This window comes from Osmerus mordax, chromosome 15, assembly GCF_038355195.1.
Source record: "Osmerus mordax isolate fOsmMor3 chromosome 15, fOsmMor3.pri, whole genome shotgun sequence".
Taxonomy (NCBI): domain Eukaryota; kingdom Metazoa; phylum Chordata; class Actinopteri; order Osmeriformes; family Osmeridae; genus Osmerus; species Osmerus mordax.
The window spans coordinates 6,772,345-6,794,881 of NC_090064.1; the positions used below are offsets into that span (position 1 = coordinate 6,772,345).

General features: G+C 49.7%; 1 protein-coding gene across 1 annotated transcript in view; it reads left to right on the plus strand.

Annotated features, from left to right (window-relative positions):
* Nucleotides 1-3,745: 3,745 nt before the first annotated feature.
* Nucleotides 3,746-22,537, plus strand: part of LOC136957971 (guanine nucleotide exchange factor VAV3-like) — a 30,134-nt gene continuing 11,342 nt past the window's right edge. The window contains exons 1-3 of the mRNA XM_067252188.1: nt 3,746-4,136; nt 12,994-13,110; nt 18,160-18,259. Of these exons, the coding sequence (XP_067108289.1) occupies nt 3,930-4,136; nt 12,994-13,110; nt 18,160-18,259 (424 nt within the window). The 5' untranslated portion in view covers nt 3,746-3,929. The remainder of the gene's footprint in view (nt 4,137-12,993; nt 13,111-18,159; nt 18,260-22,537) is intronic.

A 22,537-nucleotide genomic window follows, 5' to 3' on the forward strand; every position in this document is an offset into this window, starting at 1 on the left:
GGTATGTTAATTAGAATCCGGGTGAAACAGCAATTTGTGTTTGCATGAGTGACCACACTGATTGTGCTCATTGGCATTCGCTGTGTGAGACCTTAGTCACTAGAAACCTTTGTAGATGAGCATTGCTGCAGGGTTTTGATCTAGGGATGGAGTTTGAAGTATTGTATAGGTTCCCCACAGTCCTCACGACACACACACAGACACACACCCTTCACACACGTACACACCCCACACACACATGGACACCCAAACACACACACACACTCACTAACCCCACAAACACACACACACACACACACTCTGTATGCGTTCCACTCCAGTGCCTCCACCGCAGGCAGTAGACAGCTGATCCCCCCCTGACTGCCCAGTCATGAAGTCCTGGACTGCCTAGCCTCGTCCTGGCCCTCCCCTGGCCCTCCCCTGGGTCTCCCCTGGGGCTCACACTACATTGATTTATCTACCAGGCCTCACGAAGCAGCGCTAGCAGCGACCATTAAGGTTATATCATCCAGGGAATCGATCAAAGGTACAAAAGTCTAGGTGTCTCTCTGGCCCCTTCAGAGAAACACGTCCTCTTGGACGCGGAACGGAGAGTGGCCAGTGAAACACGACGTTTGGGGAAGGAGAGGTGGTGATGAGATGCGGAAAAAAAGGGGCGGTTTCTCGGAGCTGAGGAAGCGCAGGGACGAGCACGACGGTGTACACACGTTGATCCGTGCGTGTGAGACGGGGGTGGGAGAGCGTCACAGAGGGAAACCAAACACTGGAAAACATGATGAGCGTGACTTCCTGCCTCCGGCACTCTCCGCGTACAGACACCGTCCTGCTCCTCCTGTGTCTGAGGTGCGCGGGGGACAGGCCCGCACCTGCTGTCACCAGGACGAGTGTCACCGGCGCGCAAGTTCATCTCAGCCAGACACAACGGCCGTCTCGATGACAGAGGGTTATGGAGGGGAATGCGGGCAGCGTGACAGGGCCGGAGTGCTCAGGAGTCCTGGCCTGCCTGAAGCTTTGAACATTTGGCTGGCCTGCGGGTGCATGCTGGGGTTGCCAGCTCCTGCCAGCCTCCCAGACTGTGTCAGGAGGAGGGAGGTGACTGGAGTTAGAAAACCCTCTGAAGAATCTCTCTTCCTCTTTTTCTCTCTTGGTCCCCCCCCCCCCCCCCGCGCTCTCTCTCCCTCCATCCCTCCCTCACTGCATCTGTCAAGGCTCTGTCTTTTTTTAAACCTCTCTCTCTCTCTCTCTCTCTCTCCGTATTTGTCTCTTGCTCTCACTCTCTTTCCTCATCTCTCTTTCTCTCACTCTCTGGCTCTCTGCTTCCTTCCGGTGCTGGCTCTGCCTAGTCATGAATCCTCCACATTTATTCCATCTAAGAGGTTTTTCAAAGAAAGAAGAACAGTAGTGTTGGATCAAGACCAAAGAAGTTCAGCTATGTGAGCCTATTAAATCTGCCCAAATGTCCAGTGATTAAAAGCTAAGCGCCTTGAAAGGACTGTCATATTACTGGCCTTTTACACATTGTGGAAAATTCAAACCAAAAAGCAAATAGAACAGTGTTTAGAATAGAAGTAAATATGTCAAGCTGAGAATCATGGGATTTTAAATATTTTTTCCTGCATTAACCTTTATACTAATATAAACCTAATAAATTCAGAACACTCAGATTACTTACATAAATGGATCAAAATGTAGAAATGTGATCCATTTATGGAAGTAATCTCATTTCTTTCTTTATGTAACATTTACACAAATACATTGTAAACATTATTATTTACAATGTATTTATGTATTCGGTCAGATGGATGAGCGGTTAGGTAATTGCTATTAATCAGAAGGTTGCCGGGTCGATTCCTGGCCGTGCAAAATGAAGATGTGTCCTTGGGCAAGGCACTTCACCCTACTTGCCTCGGGGAGAATGTCAGTGTACTTACTGTAAGTCGCTCTGGGTAAGAGCGTCTACTAAATGTAAATGTGTTCAATTAATAGATGTATTATCTATTTACGAAATCAGATGATTTAAATAGTTTGATGTAAATGTGTTTCCACAAATAGTTTGCGCAAACTCCTTATTGGTGTTTACAATTTAGTTTCCTCTAAACCTCGACTGTAAACAAGAGAAGTTGGTACCAAGTGGAGAAAGGTGTGAAGCTAACTTTCAGCACATTCTTCTCTCCTGAGTCACATCTTCAGTGATCGAGCTTTACATTCAGAATCCAGAAGCTAACCTTAGCTGGTAACCTGCTATACTGTACCAATCCTGTACGAAGGAGGGAAGGAAGGAATGTGGGAAGGATGCCAGTTATGGGATTGAAAGAGCCATGCTTCTCCGTGTGTCGCAGGAACAGTGTCAGGATATCCATGGCATTGTGCTCTTATTTAAAGAACGCACCACCCACCCCTCCCCTCCCTCCCCCGTTAGTGCTTACCCACCTTACGCAGGGATCAGCGAGGGAGCTGAACGGCCAGACACTTCTGCCGCCGGGGCATGGAACCAAGGCAGAGGGCAGAGATAGAGGATGTAGGATGTGAAACACAGCCTGATAACTGATAATAAATGTTCTGTTGTATGGGTCAGCCTTTGTCCTTGTCCTTGATAAACAAATACATGTTCACATCCCCTTCCGTTCAACACAGTGTGTTAACTGCCATTTTCTCTGTTTAGCAGTAGTCCTATACCAGCTAAAATTAATATACAGCTAATTCATTCATGTGAAATAATCTAATATTGTTGTCTGATTACTGGCATGGTTGCGCAGTGCCTTGCACTGCCACCTTCCAGCAATAAGTCCCCAGTTCGATTCCCTCTCACTATATCGGCCTCGGGGGCTCCCGGGCCTTTCTGCGCGGAGTTTGAGTAGTCACGGAGTCACCTTGTGGGATTCCTCCGTAAAAGCACCCCAATATGAAAACATGCAGCCCGTCTTTCCGATGGGACTGCCTACTATTCCTGGCTGCCCTGCAAGGAGGACAGTAGGATTGGACCACGAATGTCTCCGGTGGACGCCCTTAGCGTGTGTGTGGGTGTGTCTGCGTGTGTGGGTGTTCCGCCAGTTCTTGCACGGACGTGTGTGTCTACATTGTGCGATAAAGGAGTTTTCTTAACTCGCCATTCATGTTACAAAAGGGAATTATACTAAATCAACCTGACCGTAGCAAACATGACAATATGTACATTAAGCAAGCCTGAAGCCTTCTCAAGCAGAAACAGATTCAAAGGACAGACTATCATAATGTGTTCCTCCATTAACATGAATTATTAATAGACTGTCACTGAGGTCACCGCTTATGCGACTGACCAAGTTTATTTGCATATGTTTATTTCAACATTTACGAGGAATGTAAATGTGAAAAATGATTCTAATTATGATCCTAATGCATAGGCCTACTAATTCAATAAAACAAATGTTCATAATTTGTTATTGAAGTTTAACTTGATATTTTCAACTCGCCCCTTGTTCCCCAAAGCGATTTATTTTTGTACTATAAAAATATTTCCTACGGCGGCTATAAACGGAAAACCTACTATCGATGCGTTCAACGTGGAACGGAAGAAGAGAGGCGAGCGGGGTGAGGGGTGGGTATGGACCGAGGGAGGAGAGAGAGAGACAGAAAGCGCAATTGAGAGAGGGAGGAGAGAGAGAGAGAGATAGGGATATTGGAAGAGTGCGCGCACGGACCGTAGGCTAGTTGTCAACGGTGGATGGTTCGGTCATCCATGGAATTAGAGGACGCGCGGTAGCATCCAGGGAGGTTTGTCGTCGTGACGTTAAATTGTCTGCTATGATACGGAGAAAAGTGGAGTCAGATCTTGCTATCGAGTTTCGCTTTCACCGTTTACAAGGCAGGTTCAAGTATGGATACGTTGCAGTAGTGTGCGCGATCATTCTCAAATAATACCCGCGGAATTTGTTTGTCTCTCCTAACGAATTATGATGGAGTATTGGAGACAATGTGCATTGTGGTTGATCAACTGCAAGGTGCTTCCACCGAACCACCGGGTAACATGGGAGTCCGCCCAGGTATTCGACCTAGCCCAGACCCTGAGGGACGGAGTCCTGCTGTGTCAGCTTCTCAACAACCTCAGACCACAGTCCATCAACCTGAAGGAGATCAACCTTAGACCTCAGATGTCGCAGGTAAGAAAATACGAGACTTTAAATGACAACTTGTCATTTTGCCGTTGCGCTCTGGAGTGTACAGTAGCCTAGCCTACAAGCACCAATGAAAACCTGTTGGCACATTTATGAAATTCCACACCGATTTAGTGCTTTAGAACCGGGACAAATATAACATGTCCTCAAGAGTACGTGCCCTGTGTCACAGCTCTTTACAATCAGGGAAGTTGGTTCACATCACTCGGACTCTCTCTCCAAAAACCGTTAGGAGTCCAACCTCGTACGCGCCCTCTACAGGGGGTGAAACGCAGGTCGCGTGTTCAGGTGAGGATCCGTTCAAAGCGATCCTCATGACCGACAACAAATCATAGCACAAGGTCAACAACGGTGACCAATAGCCCTAACATGAAACTGTTAACTAAACCCTAACCCCCATTTTTCCAGACAGCTTAATCGTCTGATACAGAAGATCTCCTTTCTGCCAGATTCTTTATTAGGGCTGTCAGAGGGCTCAGGCCACGTGTAGCCTCCTCTGGTCGTCAACTACCATCTGCTCTCTGGAGGAGCGTGTCACAGCCAGGGTCAGATTAGAAGGAGGCCTCATAATAAATCTGGAGTTGGCTCCATGACAACTCACAGGGGGACAGTGGCCCACGAGGAATCTGCAGACCTGCAGTGGAAAACGGATCAAAACCCAAACGCACGAACAACCATAAAACACAGAGATTGTATGGGCTCTTAAAGTTATCCTTGATAGTACCAAGTCATCCATAAGTGAAAGTAGGAATTATCTTCACACATTTACTCTCCAAAAAACCGACAGCTGAATTTTAGTTTCCACGTCGATATTGCGGCCTGCAACAGTCGTTCTGTCATCGAGTTTGATCACTGAACTTCCAGTACTGATGTTGTAGATAAAAGTGGGCCATTAAAATGAGTTGACAGGACCTGTAATTGCTATTGGCATTTTTAGTGCTTCCAGTATCCTAAACAAATCGACGAATTCACTCTGTGAGCGTTTGGCTGGGAGTAGGGAGAGAGATACTGCCTTTATGCTGGGAGAAGTACATCACAAGTAACGGTTAGCTGATGTGATGTGCCGATGTGTGTGTGTGTGGAAGGGGGGCGTGAAGAGAGAGGATTGTTAGGCTTTGTAGCATCCACTCCACTGGTAGACATGACATAATGACACACTGTGTAGCAGAACAACCTGTGTGTGTGTGTGCGCGTGTGCTGATCATCCCAAACTATTCACTGTTACGTAACAGCATGCCTGTTTGCGTTTGTCATACTGTGATTCAGCAGTGATGATATACTAAGGGACAGTAATTAAAACACACACAGACACGCACACACACACACACACACGCACACACACACACACACACACACACACACACACTCACACACACACACAGGCACACGTTCATTCTCTTGAAATCCAAACAGTTCACAAATGACAACTTTGGCCTGAATCGTCTGTTGATTATAAATCATGAATGTGTATATATTACACTTCTCACACACTTTACCGCAGCCTCCGCCCCCATCCCCAGCTCACCACACACCTCTCTCTACCCCTCTGTAACAAAGACATTTGAAAAGGGTCGAATACAAAAAATCGAAAAGAAGAATGAACAACTTCCTGTTTGCGGCACAGAGGTGACATTTACATATCCGAGGGTACAGACGTGTACACCGTGCTGCATGATTCATGAACGCGGTGGCGGCTCCTTCTATCATTGGCCCAGTACAAACACATGGGACACCGCCCCCCCTCCCCTCCCCCCCCCCCCCCCACTCCCCTTCTCCCCCCGCCTCCCCCACGGCCGGCCCCCAGACCCAGGGGACCAGTGACGAGGGGAGACAAAGGCACTGGGAGCCCCCAGAACAAAGGCCCTGTCTGGGCCACAGTGTAGCATCTCCCAGGGCAGGAGGCTGGTAGCGGGGGCCTTTGTTAGCGCTAGCCGTGTAATGATCACATCAGACTGTACGTGGATGTATAGCCCTTTTTACACGCAATGCCACAGAGGGCTTAACCAAGAGGTAACCCTCAATGATGGAGGAAAACTCTCTGGAAAACATGGAAGAGACCTTGGGAGGAGCAGTTCAGTGAGGGATCCCCTCCTCCGCGGACGGTCGTTGACACAGAGAGGTGCAGACCAGAGGCTGGACACACAGTCATTCATCAAAAGTAGCGATTAGACCAAGAGAGAAATAAAACGGGGCAAATGGTTGTTGACTTAATCATTCGCACAGCAGTTCAAGCCCAACGCGTTCTCCCTCTGTGGAGGGCGAGCGCGTGTGACGTGACAGGAGGGGACGCGCCCCCCGTGTCCCCAGAGGGCCTCCGTAGACGGACGCGGGCACACATCTGAACATGGGAACACGCGTCTGTTCCGCTCGCTCGCTGGCGTTTTCACGGGGAATCCGGCGGAGGCGGACGTGCAGCCGGGCAGGGACGCCTCGCTGCAGTGAGACGCGGAGGCGTGACGGCAGAACCTCGGCGCGCGCTCGGGGCTTTCGAGCGGTCGGCTTTCGTTCCCCCGTCAGAGTCCGTTATGGTCAACGTTTCACTTCGAAATCACCGTTCCTCAGAGCGGTCGTGAGGACTGTATAATGGCTAAGCAATGAAGAAGTGATATGTCCACACACACACACACACCTGTACCATTCACCGAGTTTGTGTGTCGTTCCCGTTCCAAGGCACTGTGCCACATCCTGGCTCAATGAGGTAGTAAGTCGTCGCTTCGAGCAGCCAGAGTGAGGGGGTCTGAGTTGGGCCTTCTGCACACTGTCTGTGGGTCCTCGAGGCCTGGTAGGAAACAAGGGAACAGGGAAACAGGAAGGAAGTCAAACCCGTCCTGTCATTCTCTTCCTGGAGCACTGGGTTTTACAGACGAGAGGCCAAGAGAGAGAGAGAGAGGAAAATAGAGAAAGATGAGAGGGAGAGAGAGACAGAGCAAAGGAGGGAGACAGAAGGAGAGAGGGAGAGAGATAGAGAGAGAGAGCTAGAGAGGGAGAGAGCTAGAGAGAGATAGAGAGAGAGAGCTAGAGAGGGAGAGAGCTAGAGAGAGATAGAGAGAGAGCTAGAGAGGGAGAGAGCGCTAGAGAGAGATAGAGAGAGAGAGCTAGAGAGGGAGGAAGAGGGGGGGAGAGAGGGAAGGGGGGGGGGGACCGGGTGTGGTGGGAAGGATGCATCAGGGCCAGGATAACGTCGGGTGAGGTCATCGCCCCATCTGTCAGCTGACTTTTCGGTTCCACATACTTCCTCCCTTCTCCGGCGTGGAGGAATGAGCCACAGAGAAGTCATTCCACACCATCTCCGCAGAATATCGCAACTTTGCGATTTCCTTTCCATGCTTGTCATCTTCCAATGGCTGACCTTGAATGGTTCGTCTGCAGCGAATCGAGCCGGGGCTTCTGTCCGCGAGCAGCCAATATGTCATGATGCCACGTTGCATGCCCAGACCCTGTGTGAACGCAGCCTAACACCTGAAGTGGAGCATGGGGGTTGCAGCCCCTCATATGAATTTCTGATGCTGTTTAATGAAATCATGGCGCTTTGTTCCGCCGTGTCATCACACTGACACACACACACAGACACACACACACACACACTCACACACACCGCTTTCATGATGGCATTGGCCCATATCAGAGGACGGTGAAGAAAATATTGCACCACGCCACAGACACATACACACACTGACCTTTCTTTCAGTCACCAAGGTAACCAGTTCCGGTGTATCCAGTAAGCAAGGTTATGGCTGTTTGTTGTGTAATTTATTCGACATGGTTCGTCATTGTACATTATGGAAATCGAAAACTATTAACCTTTAATCCTTCCATCTTTAATGGGTGGAACTTGATATCTCATGTCCTGTTGTCCCTTCTTCAGGGTTTGGAAGGAAAACAAGGATAGTTACAAATGGAGGGAATACATTTCAATTTGTTGCATTTATATCTTCCAGTGAGAGGCAAGCTACCTTTGCAGTGTCTCGTTGTGGAACAGTGATATGGCTCAAAGTGCTCCCTGATCCAATAATGACTATTACGAAGCAGATTGAGTAGGGTTTGATTTGTACGTAATCAATGGTTATCACATTTTGGAAATCTAACCGTGCGGCTTCATTTAATGTGTCCCCTTGTAGAGTGCTCTGTGAAAGCTTTGTGTCAATACTGACGTCGTTATCAGGGAAACAGTTGTCATTGACAATAGCATTTTAAGTACTAGTCTAGCCGAGTCATTCTCAATGCCATCTACTGACTGTCGAAAACCAAGGGACACGGAAGACAACTAAACGAGACATTTAGAATATGTTCTGACGCAGACGTGCATGTTGTACCATCTGAATGCATGTGTAGGGAGGTACTGTCGGAATGCTGTCACAACACGGGATGCTGGGGGGGTGGGGGTGGAGGGATGGAGGGATGGAGAGGTGGAGGGATGGAGAGGTGGAGGGATGGAGAGGTGGAGGGATGGAGGGGTGAAGAGGTGGGGGGGTGGAGGGGTGGAGGGGTGGAGAGGTGGAGGGGTGGAGAGGTGGAGGGATGGAGAGGTGGAGGGATGGAGGATGGCGTAAAAGAAAGGCGGAGGGATGAAGAGAGGGAGGGATGAAGAGGTGGAGGGGTGGAGGGGTGGAGGGATGGAGGGCGGAGAGGGCCGGTGGATGGCGGAAAAGAGATGGAGAGATCGAGGGGGGAAGGGGGGGGGTGGAGGGAGGGATGGGGGACGGCCAAAAAGAGAGATGGAGAGGGATGAACAGAGATGGAGAGACGAAGATGGAGGAAACGGAGAGAGATATGGCCTGTAGCGCCACCACAACCTTTCCATCCCAGATCCACTGGAGCGTCCAAAACCTTGAGCCAAATTAGACGCGATTTCTTCTATCCGGCTAAAAATAGACATATGGAGTTACAGGAACTGTGTGAGTGTGTGCAGTGTGCGTGGTCTGTGTGTGTGTGTGTGGCATAGCGCTCTTGTACACCCGTGTGCACAGCGTATTGCGTTCCAGTTGCTCATGCCTCTCTATGTTTCATGCAGCTCCCTTCTGTATTTGGGGAGATGATGCATGGATTATGTATTATGTGCTTGCGGAGGCTAGATGGATATGTACGAGGTGTAGGACAGCTGTAGACACAAATCCGCACGCGCAAAAACACACGCAAAGACTAACGCACACACACATACACACACAGACACACAAAGTCAAACGCAAATACATGCACACGGGGTCAGACACCAATTGACCTGGTTCTCTCACCCTCTCCAGCTGGAGTCTGATTTATGTCATTCCCCCCCCCCCTTTTCTTTGCTGTAGCCTCTTGGAGCATAACACTGGGAAGCAAGGGAGGGAAGGGGGAGAGCAGGGGGAGGGAGAGAGGAGGAGGAGGGAGAGCTGGGGGAGGAGGAGGAGGAGGAGGAGGGAGAGCTGGGGGAGGGAGAGAGGAGGAGGAGGAGGGAGAGCTGGGAGAGGAGGAGGAGGAGGAGGGAGAGCAAGTGTTCATGTTTCAGGGAGAACGCACTGATGGGAGAGTGTTTTTTATTCCGAGAGCAGGGAGCAGCAGACCAGCGTCCCTGAATAGAGCAGGGTTTCAATGTCCCCAAACAGAACACACACAGACACACACACACTGACACACGCACATGAAAACATTGTGTGGATTGGGTTGAGTGTAGGGTCATGGTCCCTATTTGAAATAGAACATGTTTGCAGAGACCCCTTTGCTTTACAAATTGCCTCTCGGGCTTCAAGAGCGCTTAATTATCCAGTGTAACCCCCCTTCTCCTCTCCTGGTATATGTTAGGCCGCGGGAGGCCAGTTAGAGCCTGCATCAGACAGCTCTACCTGGGGCAGGAACAGCTGCATAGGCCTGAGACTGCAAGAGCCTAACGTTTATATGTTATTAATAATGTAGTGACACTGCGCAGAAATAAAGAGGCCCTTCATCTCCTAATGAATGTGTCTGGAGTCTGGAATATCAGGATGTGCTTTAATAGCCCCCCCCCCCCCCCCCCCCCCTCTCTCTCTCTCTCTCTCTCTCTCTCTGTCTCTCTTTGTCTCTATCTTTGCCTATCTCTCTCTCTCTTTCTATCTCTCTCTCTCTCTCTCTCTCTCTCTCTCTCTCTTAGTCTCTTCTGTGAGGGCATTTCATTAGCGAGAGTGGCTTTCTGGCCTGTGGTGTTTTGCAGTGTTCATCAGCACGATTAAAGATCTCCAACTTCAGTCGACATCGGTCTAACAAACCAAGTATTGGATCTGGACCTGGAGTCTCAGACTGAGACCGTCGCCAAACCACCTCTGGCACGCCCTAGCGCTCCGAGCTAAAGGCCACATACCATCCACCCTTGGTGCCAGGAAGCACATCTGCAGCACCCCCCCCCTATCCCCCCCCCCACAGCTGTCTGCATGCGTATCATACTGAATTGATGTTGATAGACTTTAATGTCTGTGATTAGATTCTGGGTAGCATTTGTGACTTCCTCTGTAAGCCATCCAGGGCCATTTGATTGCAGTTAATTGACTCTCGATAAGCATCGACCAATGAGAGGGCTGATCCCAGGTTGTTCTTTAGTGGCTGGATGTAAGGAAGTGTAGTGTAGAATTTGATTAGCCGCTACCACACATACAGTCCACACACACACACACACAGGATCGTAAAAACGGCTCTGCCGGTTGCCATGGAGCTTGGGCCGACATGGGTGAACACAGAAGCAAAAGCAGGACTGTGATTGTGGATGCAAAGCACGCTCCACGCCCAGGAGCCGGAGCACATGACGGGAAAAGCAGAAGGTTGCCCCCTCCCCTCTCCAACCTCCCCCACCCACCTCAGAGAGGTAACGTTACACCATCGTGGTTCGGCGGGGAAGAAGTCTCCGGTCTCCGAAGACCCCTCCCGCTTTGCGCTGAGTCACCGCACGGCTTTCTGGGATGCTGAAGGGTGTGTGTGTGTATGTGTGTGTGTGTGTGTGTGTGTGGGGGGGGGGGGGGTCGTGTTCCGGGGCGGGCTGTGGGTCCTCCAGGAGAAGAGCTGTGGAACATCCTGGTCCTGGGCAGCATTCCACACAGAGCACAAACACACAGTACAGAGACAATGTGCCCAAGTGTGCAACACTCACACACGCACACAGACAGATTCAAACATGCGCACACACACGCACACTACCAGCGTGTCTCCGCCACCAGCTTCAGCAGATGAGGCCTGGGGGGTCTGAGTGTTCCTAATGCAGAAAACAGCCCGGCGATCTGTTGCCTTTCTCAGCGTTCCCGCACGCTTGTTAAACCCCCCCCCCCCCTCCCCCCGCCGCCGCCTCCATCTGATTCGCCCCGGCGCTGCTCCAGTTCCGGCCTCTCACGCTGTTCCCCTCTCAGATACCCCTCGGGGTTCGGAATCGGAACCTCCGTTCAGACTCCAGGCCAGCGAGAGGGCCTCGTCTGATCAGACGTGCGGACGCGTGTAAACATGCGGGCGTTATCCACCCGCTGCCCCTTCCCGCCTCCTCTCCTCCTCCTCCTCCACCTTCCGTGAGCCCTCCGTGTGAGCTGATCTGGAACCAGCTCATGTAACTGAAGCAGCGAGAGCAATTTCCTGCGCGGTTTTCAAACACTCCCAACAGGGTCACGGGAGGGTTAAACGCTGCTCGTTCGCGGGATGAATAAAGAAGCCAGACTTAGACGCCTCGAGACGCTATGTCTTGTCTCTGTGTTTGGCACTGACAACCGGTGGTTTTCTTGTCTGCAGACGCTGTGGGCAGATCTCTCTCTCTCTCTCGTAGCACGTCTGTGACGTCTTCACTTCTGCTCAGGGACAGCAAAGCTCGGCAGTGCAGTTCAACAAATGAGGAAATTGAAATGAATACCACTTCCTTGAAACACGGCTGTTTCCTAAGAAACAGCGTCAACCAGCGTCAAGCAGAGTCATCTTTCATGAGTTTCATTGAGTGTCGTGCGTTCTGTCGTTATTGTGGGCCTTATTTTATTAAACGGAGGCTGCCTAGTATATAACAGAGCTCTCCAATTAAGATTGTGATCTCTTAAAAACTAGCAAGAGGCCCAGTACAGAGTAAATATCCTTTGTTGAATAAATCACTTAACACACTGTAGTACTGCAGGGATATTGTTCACAATGGCATTGTTTTCCGGAGGAGTTTGCTTCAAAATGTCCACAATGTGTAGTCTACTGTAGCTGTGACTGGTGTGTGCCAGTGTCTTCGTGAAACGCTGTCATATTTGAGTCAACTTCCCCTTTCGTTGAGCCACCTTTACCACCAAGGGACTTCTATCAGCTCATGGTTTATGTTAGCCAATCAGCTTAGAGGCTCTCGCCGCCGTCTCCGTCCCAGACGAAGCGCTCCGATGGAACGGCGAGGCGTCGGCCACTGTGGTGATGTACGAGCTCTCTCACCCCCCCCTCCCCCCCCCCCCCGCCCCCCCAGCCCCCCCGCCCACCACCCCCCCCCCCCCCACCCCCCCCCCCCCCACCTCTACCCCGCTCATCTCCCCCAGCGCCCTCTGGCCCCACCACACACCGCACCTCCCAAACCCAACTACTCCCTCTCCACCCCCCCCCCCCCCCCCCGCTCCCAGCCTGCCCTCTATCCCCCCCCTCCCCCTCCAAGTGCCCTCACAACCGTTCGCCATCGCTGCCGAACCAGATCCCTCGGTGATCTGAGGTGTGACCGAAAGCACTGAATCAGGCCATCTGTTGCCTTCGTATGCAAATAACCCACTGTGGTGTGATGTTAGAAGGTGAGAACTAATGTTTTGCGTGTCTGACCTGGCAGGAACCGTTTGGTTAAAAAGCGTCTGCTAAATGAAAAAAAAAAGGGACAGTTGAGCCAAATGATAACGACCACGTTTTGCTTTCACCACAGTTCCTCTGCCTGAAGAACATCAGGACCTTTCTGTCGGCCTGCGGCGAGACGTTCGGCATGAAGAAGAACGACCTGTTCGAGGCCTTCGACCTGTTCGACGTGAGAGACTTCGGAAAGGTAAGCGTAACTGTCATCAGGGGGGGTTGACCATCTAGAGACAGAAATTGACATGCCTTCGTGTAAATAAGACAAATAACATAAGGGCATTTATTTTTTTATTAACTTCCAGGGGGGGGGGGGGGGGGGGGGGGGGGGGGCGGGGTGTGCCGTTGGGGGGGCGGGGCGCCCCCCTAATATAATGGTAGGGGAAACACTGTGTCATCCCAAAAGTCAAAACAAAGGCACAGCAGTTCAGACCGCGACATAATGGGGGTGTCAAGAACGAGTGCGTCCGGCCCGCAGCCCTACAGAAATGCCCATGTAGTTCACACGTATTGGTGTTAGCGCACCCACCCCACCATGCCCACACACACACACACACACACACTCTCACACACACACTCTCACACACACGGGGCGGCTGTGGCTCAGGGGGTAGAGAGGGTTGTCTGTTAATCGCAAGGTTGGCGGTTCGATCCCCGACTCCTCCTAGGCCATGTGCCGAAGTATCCTTGAGCAAGACTCTGAACCCCGTCTCGCCTCTGAGCTCCGGAACGTACCGGTGCGTTTACGAGCTTCCTCTCATTAGCTGCAGAACCCTTGTGCCTGGGTTTTTTTTTCTTCTTTTTTTTTTCACGAGGCTCAAAGCTGCGCCGTGGTTCGTTATGGTGACGAGGGTCTGTCCTGCTGCTCAGTAATAAAGTCCCTGGTGGGTTTTAATTAGACAGCACCCCGCCTGTAGTCACACATAGGTAGGGGGTTCACAGCCAGCCAGGATGCTAGCTGTTGATGAGCCACATTTGTTATGAGTGTGTGTATGGGTATGGATACTGTTTGTGTAGTGCGTTTTGAGGCGGTGAGCCGGGCAGGGTGTCGGCGAATGCGTGTGGCGTTTGTGTCGGTGTGGCGTGCCGTCAGGGTTTGTGTTTCGTGCCTTTCACCTGTGTGTCCTACAGTGTCGGCCTTTCTGTGTGTGTTGACTGGACACTGGTGTGACTCAGTCCTTTACTCTGTTAGGGGCCCATCTGCTGAAGATGACGCCCCAGGCAGAACAACTCAGAGGGCCGGTAGGGTCAATGGGAACTCTTAGGCTGAGCACCCAGAATGCCTTGGGGGGGGGATTAACGCTGTTGACCTTTGACACTCCCCTCCCTCTCCCCCCCCCCCCCCCCGGCATCCAGGAAGTCTCTTTTTGAAAAGATTTGAAAATCTCAAAGAACACAGGGACACCAAAAATGTGGAGACAAGAGTGTGTTTTTTTATTTTATCGTGAATCAATTTGCATGATCCTTTAATATGTGGGTGGTCTGCAGCACGCAATTAGACTCAGATGACAACATTTTAGATTCAGAAAATGGAGCAAAAACCCAGTTCGGAAATGATAGTACGCAAACCAATTTGTTGCCGGGCTTGTTAAAGTACTTACAGTAAATAATTGGGGTTGTTATCGCGCTCAGCTGAAGGAAGTCATTTATAATTGAAGGCCAGCTGGACGGCTGACAAGATGCTGTCTCCTTTCTTGCATTTCCACATCCAAATCCCACTGAATATTACCCACCACTCAACGGTCCCTGTTGAATATGGATACCAGAGTGGAAACGCTTAATCCCTTCTTCGCCGTACGACATCAAATTGGACGAGGACCTGGGAAATGCATTTCTTTCCCCAGCCTTCAGACTACAAAGTGCCGTCACGTACAGGACTGTAGAGGTCTTATCGTGTCTGTCGCAGATTCCAGCCTCCTCTTCCTCCGCCCCCATAGCGGCCTGGTGAACAGTGCTGGAGGGGGCTTCCTCACGCTCGATCCTTCTCTACGTCTGCCTTTAGCGAGCCGCCTCCATCTGACATCCTTAAGCCTGGCTGCCAGTGGTAGGCAGGTATGTCTGAATGTACTGTAGAGAGGTATCTTGAATATTGGGACGTAAGTTTGGACCAAATTGACACCCACAGATGGAGCCGCTACATTGATTGTTTTATTCACACCCAATGATTTCCTCTCTCTGTCCCTCCCTCCCCTCATCTCCCCCTGTCTCTCTCATCCTCTTCCCTCAGTTAGTTACTGTATATCGATGCACAATCAATCGCTTCCTCCCTGATGAGGCCATCCTAAACATCATAACCCCTCCACACATACACACACACAAACACAGCCCCCCCACACACACAGCCCCCCTACACACACATACAAACACACACACACACACGTACACACACACAGGCCCTGAAACGCCATTGACTAAATGAGATCACCCCGGCACAGCGGGTAAGCCTCGTTCTGAAGGATGGCTTGAAACAATTCCATTGTAATTCTCCGCTCTGAGAGCATTGATTCTGTCAGGCCGATATTTTCATAGCTCGCTTCAGCGAGCCCGGCTCTGTCGAGATGAAATTGGACAGGCATAAAGTTAGATGGTAAGCTAGACCCCAGGCCCTCGGATGGCCAGCTCTTCATCAGCTAATTGAGCACAGAGATGAGCAAAATAGATGGTGCCACCTGTCTGTCTGTCTATCTCTCTCTCTCTCTCTCTCTCTCCCTCTCTCTCTCTTTATCTCTGTCTCTCTCTCTCCCCCCATCTCTCTCTGGTCCTGGTTCACTAATAGACACAGTATTTCTCGCTGATCTCAGATCTTTCCGTAATAGCCATCTAGTGGAAAGCGACCAAGACTCCTTTCTGCTGTGAAAGAAGGCTCATTCTTTACCCAATAGTGTGCTGGTGAAGGTGGAGGAGTCAGGTGGGTGAGCGGTTAGGGAATCGGGCTAGTAATCTGAAGGTTTCCGGTTCGACTCCCAGCCGTGCTAAATGACGTTGTGTCCTTGGGCAAGGCACTTCACCCTACTTGCCTCGGGGGGAATGTCCCTGTAATTACTGTAAGTCGCTCTGGATAAGAGGTGTGCTAAATGTAAATGAAGGTGTGTGCTTCCTGTTCCGTGGTCTATTAGGGGAATGAGTCAGTCGCTGTGTTCTGGAACTTTCTACATGTCTTTCTGTCTGTACAATACAGCCGTCGTACAGCACTGCGATACAGCTCTGCTGTCAACAGCTGTCGCCGTCCAGATGTCTCTGTGTGTGTTCATAGGAGGCTGTTTACTTTACCTTGGCCTATCAGAGGGAAGGTGGACACACACACACACACACACAGAGAGCAAGACAGTCTGGCCTTCTTTCACTTCAGTGTAAAAACATCTGTTTGGCACATCTGTCAATGCACAATCTGGGATGTAGCACTTGTTCACACACGCACACGCACACACACACACACACACACACACACACACACACACACACACACACACACACACACAAAGGACAGCTTTCTACAGATCCTAAGAGTAACTTCTTCATGTTATCAGGCAACAGACAAATGCACCTGACTGATCGACTCATCTTCCTTTCAGCTACAGTAATAATGTCAATGTATCACCCAGTCAGCCAGTCAGCCAGTCAGCCAGCCAGCCCGCCCGCCAGTCATTCTGCCAGCCAGCCAGCCAGCCAGAAAGCCAGCCAGCCAACATTTTCAGATGGATGATATTTTGGTTTTCTGTCTGTAGCAGAGTGATGCCACAGTGCTGAGTGTGGGGGTAGAGAGATGAGCAAGCGCTGGCAGAGGAAAGATATCTCTCCATTAGCGCTTCTAGCTGAGTGCCGAAGACTGGCCAGATGTCTCCTAGTTTGAGCTACCTAACTGCCATTAAACCTTCGTTTGTTGGCAGCATGGTTGTCTCTCTCTCTCAGTTTTTGGCATGTCTAATAGCTGTCTTAGCATTTTTGGTAGCCTTTCCCTCACCTCCCCCTATCCTCTCCAGCATTTTAAGAGAGGGCCAACCATTTGAGAGAACACCATTAAGAGCCCGACAGGATGCTAATGAAGCTAATGAGCAGCTTGCTGACTCAGCTTTACAAGGGCTCCTCTCTCCCTTTGATGGGGTTAGAGTGGACTGGTCCGACAAAGAGAATGTCAGCCCCAGGCCTCCCCGGCCCATGTGGGTCATACCACTAGCCACGGGGGGGGCGGCTGAGAGGAGGGGGAGGTGGGGGGGGGGTTACATATGGTCCTTCCGATGGATTTTTACAGTTAAATTTATCACAGTCCCTGAGGAGAAAGATACAAATCAATACCCGCTCTCTCTCTCTCTGTCTCTCTCTTCCTTTCTCTCTTTCCTCTCTCCCCCCATCTTTCTCTCTCTCTCTCTCTCTCTCTCTCTCTCTCTCTCTCTCTCTCTCTCTCTCTCTCTCTCTCTCTTCCTGTCTCGCCACTCTACCTTTCTTTCTGTCCCTCTCTCTCTCTGCCTCCATTCCCCCCCCCCCTCCCCCCCCTCTCTCTTTCTCTGGGCTGAGGGCCGGTGTCCTTGAGCCAGTCCCCTCCAGGTTGTGTGCTGGGGTGTCAGGTGACGACTCTCTGGTAATGGATACTGGGGGAGCAGATAGAGCCATGCCGCTAGGCTAGGCTAACAGAGCTGACACTGCAGCATCTCTACACACCAGGAACCTAGTCCCAGTCTGGACGCCCTCACACCCGTGGGTGTGTGCTTTGAGTGTGTTTTTTGTGTGTGTATGTGTGTTTTGAGTGTGTTTCTTTTGTGTGTGTGTGTGTGTGGGGGGGGGGGGGGGGCTTTGAGTGTGTTCCCTGTGTGTTGTATGTGCAGTGTTTGACTTGACTCTCACAAACAGCCAGCTGAACCATGAATGAAGATGTTCCAGATATGCGAACATGGATGCAAATGATGAACGTACGGTACAGTCACGCTGCAGTTGTCATCCAATAGGAAGCAGGGTTTCTGCGGTGCAGTGGAACACTCCGGATGAGACTGTCACGGTCTGTGACATCTGGTGACTGCTCTTCAGTTATCAGCTGGGCCTCTTCAAGCATGAATACACACACACACCACACACACATGTACACCACACACACACACCACATACACATACACCACACATACACCCCACATACACCCCACATGGTCATGCATCACACAGACACACACAGAATGCTAAACAGAGGTATGTGTGTCTCTCCTGTCTGTCAGCTGCAGTGTTCTGTGCGTGCTTTTGTGTTTCACATCGTCAGAGTGAAACCTTGATGAACGGCAGGGGCTCCTTGATCTCCCTTGAGCCAATCCGCTGTGAGCCCATCCACTGTGAGCCAATCTCCTGTGACCCAATCCGCTGTGAGCCAATCTCCTATGAGCCAATCCACTGTTTGGCCTTTGAGGCTATACCGTTATGTTCTCTGACGGTTGAGGCTTGACCGTAACAGCCAGTAAAACCGGGATGGGGGTTGGGGGGGGGGGGGGGGGGGGGGGGAGTGTAGATCAGCAGGGTCTACAAGGTCACAGCACTCATCTAAAGTACAGGACAGGGGTGTTAATCCTCGTTTAATGGACCCTGGAAAAAGGTTGTGTGTGCTGTGTGTGTGTGTGTTTCTGTATGTGTGTGTGTGTTGGGGAGAGGGGACGGCTGTGTGTGGTGTGTGTGTGTGTGGTGTATGTGTGTGTATGTGTGTGTGAGGGGGTCAGAGAGGGGTTAAGCTTCCAGGCCAAGTCTCCAGAGAGACACTCCTCTCATCCCACAGCAGGGAACAGGAAACAGGAACAGGAAATGGCCCACTCAGAAGTCAGAGACAAACTGACCGACTGGAACATTGTCAGTCACTGGTTGTGTGTGTGTGTGTGTTTGGTGTATATATATTTTCATGTGGTAGAGACAATGCCTGGCTGAATGTACTCTCTAAAATGCGGACTGACTTATTGAGAACTACAATGTGTGGACATGTTAGGCCTTGCCAGACATTTGTGTATCAGGTTCTGTGTGAGTGTGTGTGTGTGAGAGAGAGAGAGAGAGAGAGAGAGAGAGAGCGAGAGTGTGTGTGTGTGTGAGAGAGAGAGCGAGTGTGTGAGAGAGTGTGAGAGAGAGTGTGTGGATGAGAGAGACTGTAAGAGTGAGAGAGAGCGTGTGCTTGTGTGAGAAAGTGTGTGTGAGTGTGTGTGTGTGTATACAACACACAGGTGCTCATGTTTCCCATCATGCTGCTGTCAGTATGACTAATGTCCCTCCCTCTACTCTGTGTTTCCATCTCGTTATGTTAGGACCCTAGTCTTCTGCAGCTGTGTGTGTGTGTGTGTCCTGCCCATGTGTTTGAAAGTGTCGAAAGATGTTGTGCACTTCGGGAGTGTGTGTCTCTGTGTGCTTGTCTTGTTATGTGAAACTGTGTGTGTGATTGATTGTGAGAGGGTTAGTGTGAGCTTTTGTGGACTTTTGTGGATGTGTGTGTGTGTGTGGGGGGGGGGGGGAGGTGTGTGTGTGTGAGAGAGAGAGAGAGAGAGAGAGAGAGAGAGAGAGAGAGAGAGAGAGAGAGAGAGAGAGAGAGACGGGGGGGAGGGGGTGGCCAGGGCAGCAGGGCAGTGTTTGAATGCAGGAAGTAAACAGTGGAAGAAACTGTTGGAACTTCCTCTTCCCTGCTCCCTCATGACCCCATATGCAGGGTGTCCAACTAAGGGGCCTATCTGGAGCTTACTGGTGTTTCCTGTGGAGGGGCTGGGCCCCTGGGGGCTGTGTGTGCAACATATGGTGGATAAAGAGAGAGTTGCGGTCCTTATTTGCTTGCAAGACTTCCTCCCTCGGAACATAGACATTGTCCTTCTGTACACCACACTATCACATGCAAACTGAACTTCACGAGAGGGATTGAAGTGGTGGTTTCTTATTGTCCAAACGCAAAACGTTTGTCTACAAAGTTCTACAAATGCACATTTGTGTTCCCCGGGAACCACTCGGAGATAAGAATTCGAGCTATCTGGTTCTTTTGCCTTTTGCTCTTCTTGTGTCTATCTCTAGGGTGTTGGCGACACCGCATGCGCTGGTGTGGGTTAGTGAGCTGTAGCTCTGCAGTGATGGAGGTTGTCTGGCTGGGCAGGTCATGGTTGGGTTTTTGACACAGCAGCCTGAGAGAGAGCCAGCCTCAGGAGATGTGAAAGCAGCCACACTGTGGTGAGGATCATACACCACCTGCAAACCTCTGCAGAACTCAGCCTCCTGCTCTGACCCACTTACCCATGACAACCTGCACCGGCAACGCTTTAGGCTTTATTGACCTTTGAACAACATGGAAAAAAAAAATGGAGAGATTTTTTTCTCCACATGAATCTTTTTTTCTGAAGGTATACTGTCAGTTAGGATAGGGTCTTCATCTATTAATCTGTGGTTCGTGTTCGTCTGACGGCTTTTCTCTCTCTCTCTTCGGCTCTCTCTCTTTCTCTCACTCTATCTCTTTTGCTCGCGCTCGCTCTCTCTGCTTTACTGCTTCATACAGTATTTCCCCACAACTTCAACTCCATTTTGCCCACCCCTGGGCAACCACGGGCTTCATCTTACATGAGAGATAAGGGATTTCATTTTCAACAAGTTCAACCCCTCCGAACATCTTAAAAACTTTTCAGTAAATCTTTAATGAGGGCCCGGAGGCGCTCGTCTTGAAATCGTCTCTGAAAAACACCAGAAACAAACGGAATTGATCTGGGATGTTTCGATCAAGTTTCAGAGCTTGCTTTCAAGTTAAGGCTTCCAGAGAAACCTGAAATCCCCTCACGCGTCTGCGTCTTTACCACGCAGCACGCGGAACATTCTCTATGAATCCTTTAACCAGATGGAGTTGAGCTGGAGGCGGGCCTTCCTTGTCTTGATTTTGAGCTGCTTGAGTGGGTGGCCCATCTGTCAGTCAAGGTGTGTGGGATGCTAAAAGCTCATCTCCAATCACACTCTCACAGGGACGAGTTCCAAGTAAAAGGTTTGGAAAACGAGTGTTAGTTGTAAGTGTCTCACGCAGGAGTCTTAAGAAGGTAGTAACAGAAAGAGAACAGAGAGCTTTCTACCATGGAGAAACATCTCAATGTTTACCAACTGTCACCTCAGCTACATATAAACAGATAAATGACCCGTGACACCAGCGCTATGTAAATATAGTATTTTAAGATGGTATCGGCCTACTCATAAACCAGACGTATTTAACTTGATCACACTGCTTTCAAATTCAATAATTCAAGGAATCCCTGTGTTTCGAAGAGAATTTACAGATTTTACTGGACAGTAGTAGTCACTTGGGTAGAGCAATGTGGCTCTTTTGAATACAGCATTTTTTTCTTCTGCATTCGTAGAATTATGAAGTAAGATCAGCAAAACTAAGTGGATTTTAAACCGGAACAGAGCTCTTAGAAGCTGTCTTGAAATGTAAAGCTGATGTAAGGATTTGTGCAGTTTGGTTTCCAAATCTGGTCATGGTGATAATGCTTCACAAACAGTTTTGCAGAATTGGTTTAGTGCTTTCACAATTTGTCCTTCCTCAAAGTAATTTCACAAGATCCTTGATGACATTTGTGTCGCTAAATTGTAGTTTCTCCATGTAGGCTTTGGGAACTACTCTTTGGGAACTTAATCATAGTTATCTCATCGAAAAATATATTTGTAACCATTTGGCTCTACCTACTGTGATTCTTGAGTGAATCTTTGTTAAAATAGTCATAGTTCTGGCTGTAAACACACCCACAAAACCTTAACTTCATGACAGGATACCCCAAACACTGAAGCATTTGTGTTTGAAACTACAGTTCAGAGTTCAGGTGTTTCTCTTTAAAACAAACTAAAGAAGGCAAACTGCAAACAATATTTCAAATATGTTGTGCAGCATTGATTTACTGTAACAAGCCCACTGTTTCTATCATATTGGCACAGTACAGTGAGATGGAGGTGTACACCCATGGCACTGAATGGTTTTACAGTAATTCCTTTAGCTAGTTGATGCTAACTCACTACAGTAAGCCCTAGTCTTGACAAGGGCAGTTTTGTTTAGTCATTTAAGAGTATGTTCACATAGTTTCATGTCTCACAATGCAAACCATATTTACGTAAAGGGAGCACACCTCTTATATTGGAGCAGCAGCTTCCTTTGAAATATATCCACTGATTGAATTATATTGCCTCATTAAATACTAATAAAACACAGGCGCCTAGTGCTAATGTTATTGGCCCATAAAATATCTGTTTTCATTTTCAGAGTTGCTTATTTTGAGATTTACAGCATCTCTCAGGATGTTCTGCCCAGTGTTGTTCTGGGTAACATCATGTGTGAGAAGTGACAAAGATATCCATAAAACGGTTGACATGTAAATAGCTTTGTTAGATTCCTAGCATTGCTGCTTGGGCTTCTGGTACAGTAGCTAGCTAGCTTATGCTACTGTAGCAAGCTAGCATTTGGTACTGTAGCCCACCAGAAGCTAGCTTCTGCTACTGTAGCGAGCTAGCTGTCTGTTGAAAGCTTTGATTGTATCCTCCAGTGTTAAGTGTTAATTGACAGTGGGTAGAGTGCAACAAGCACGTCAGTCCTGACGAACATGTCAGAGGTATTATGCATCAGGCGACCAGAAATCCAGAAACACAAGGGCTTGTGGGCCGTC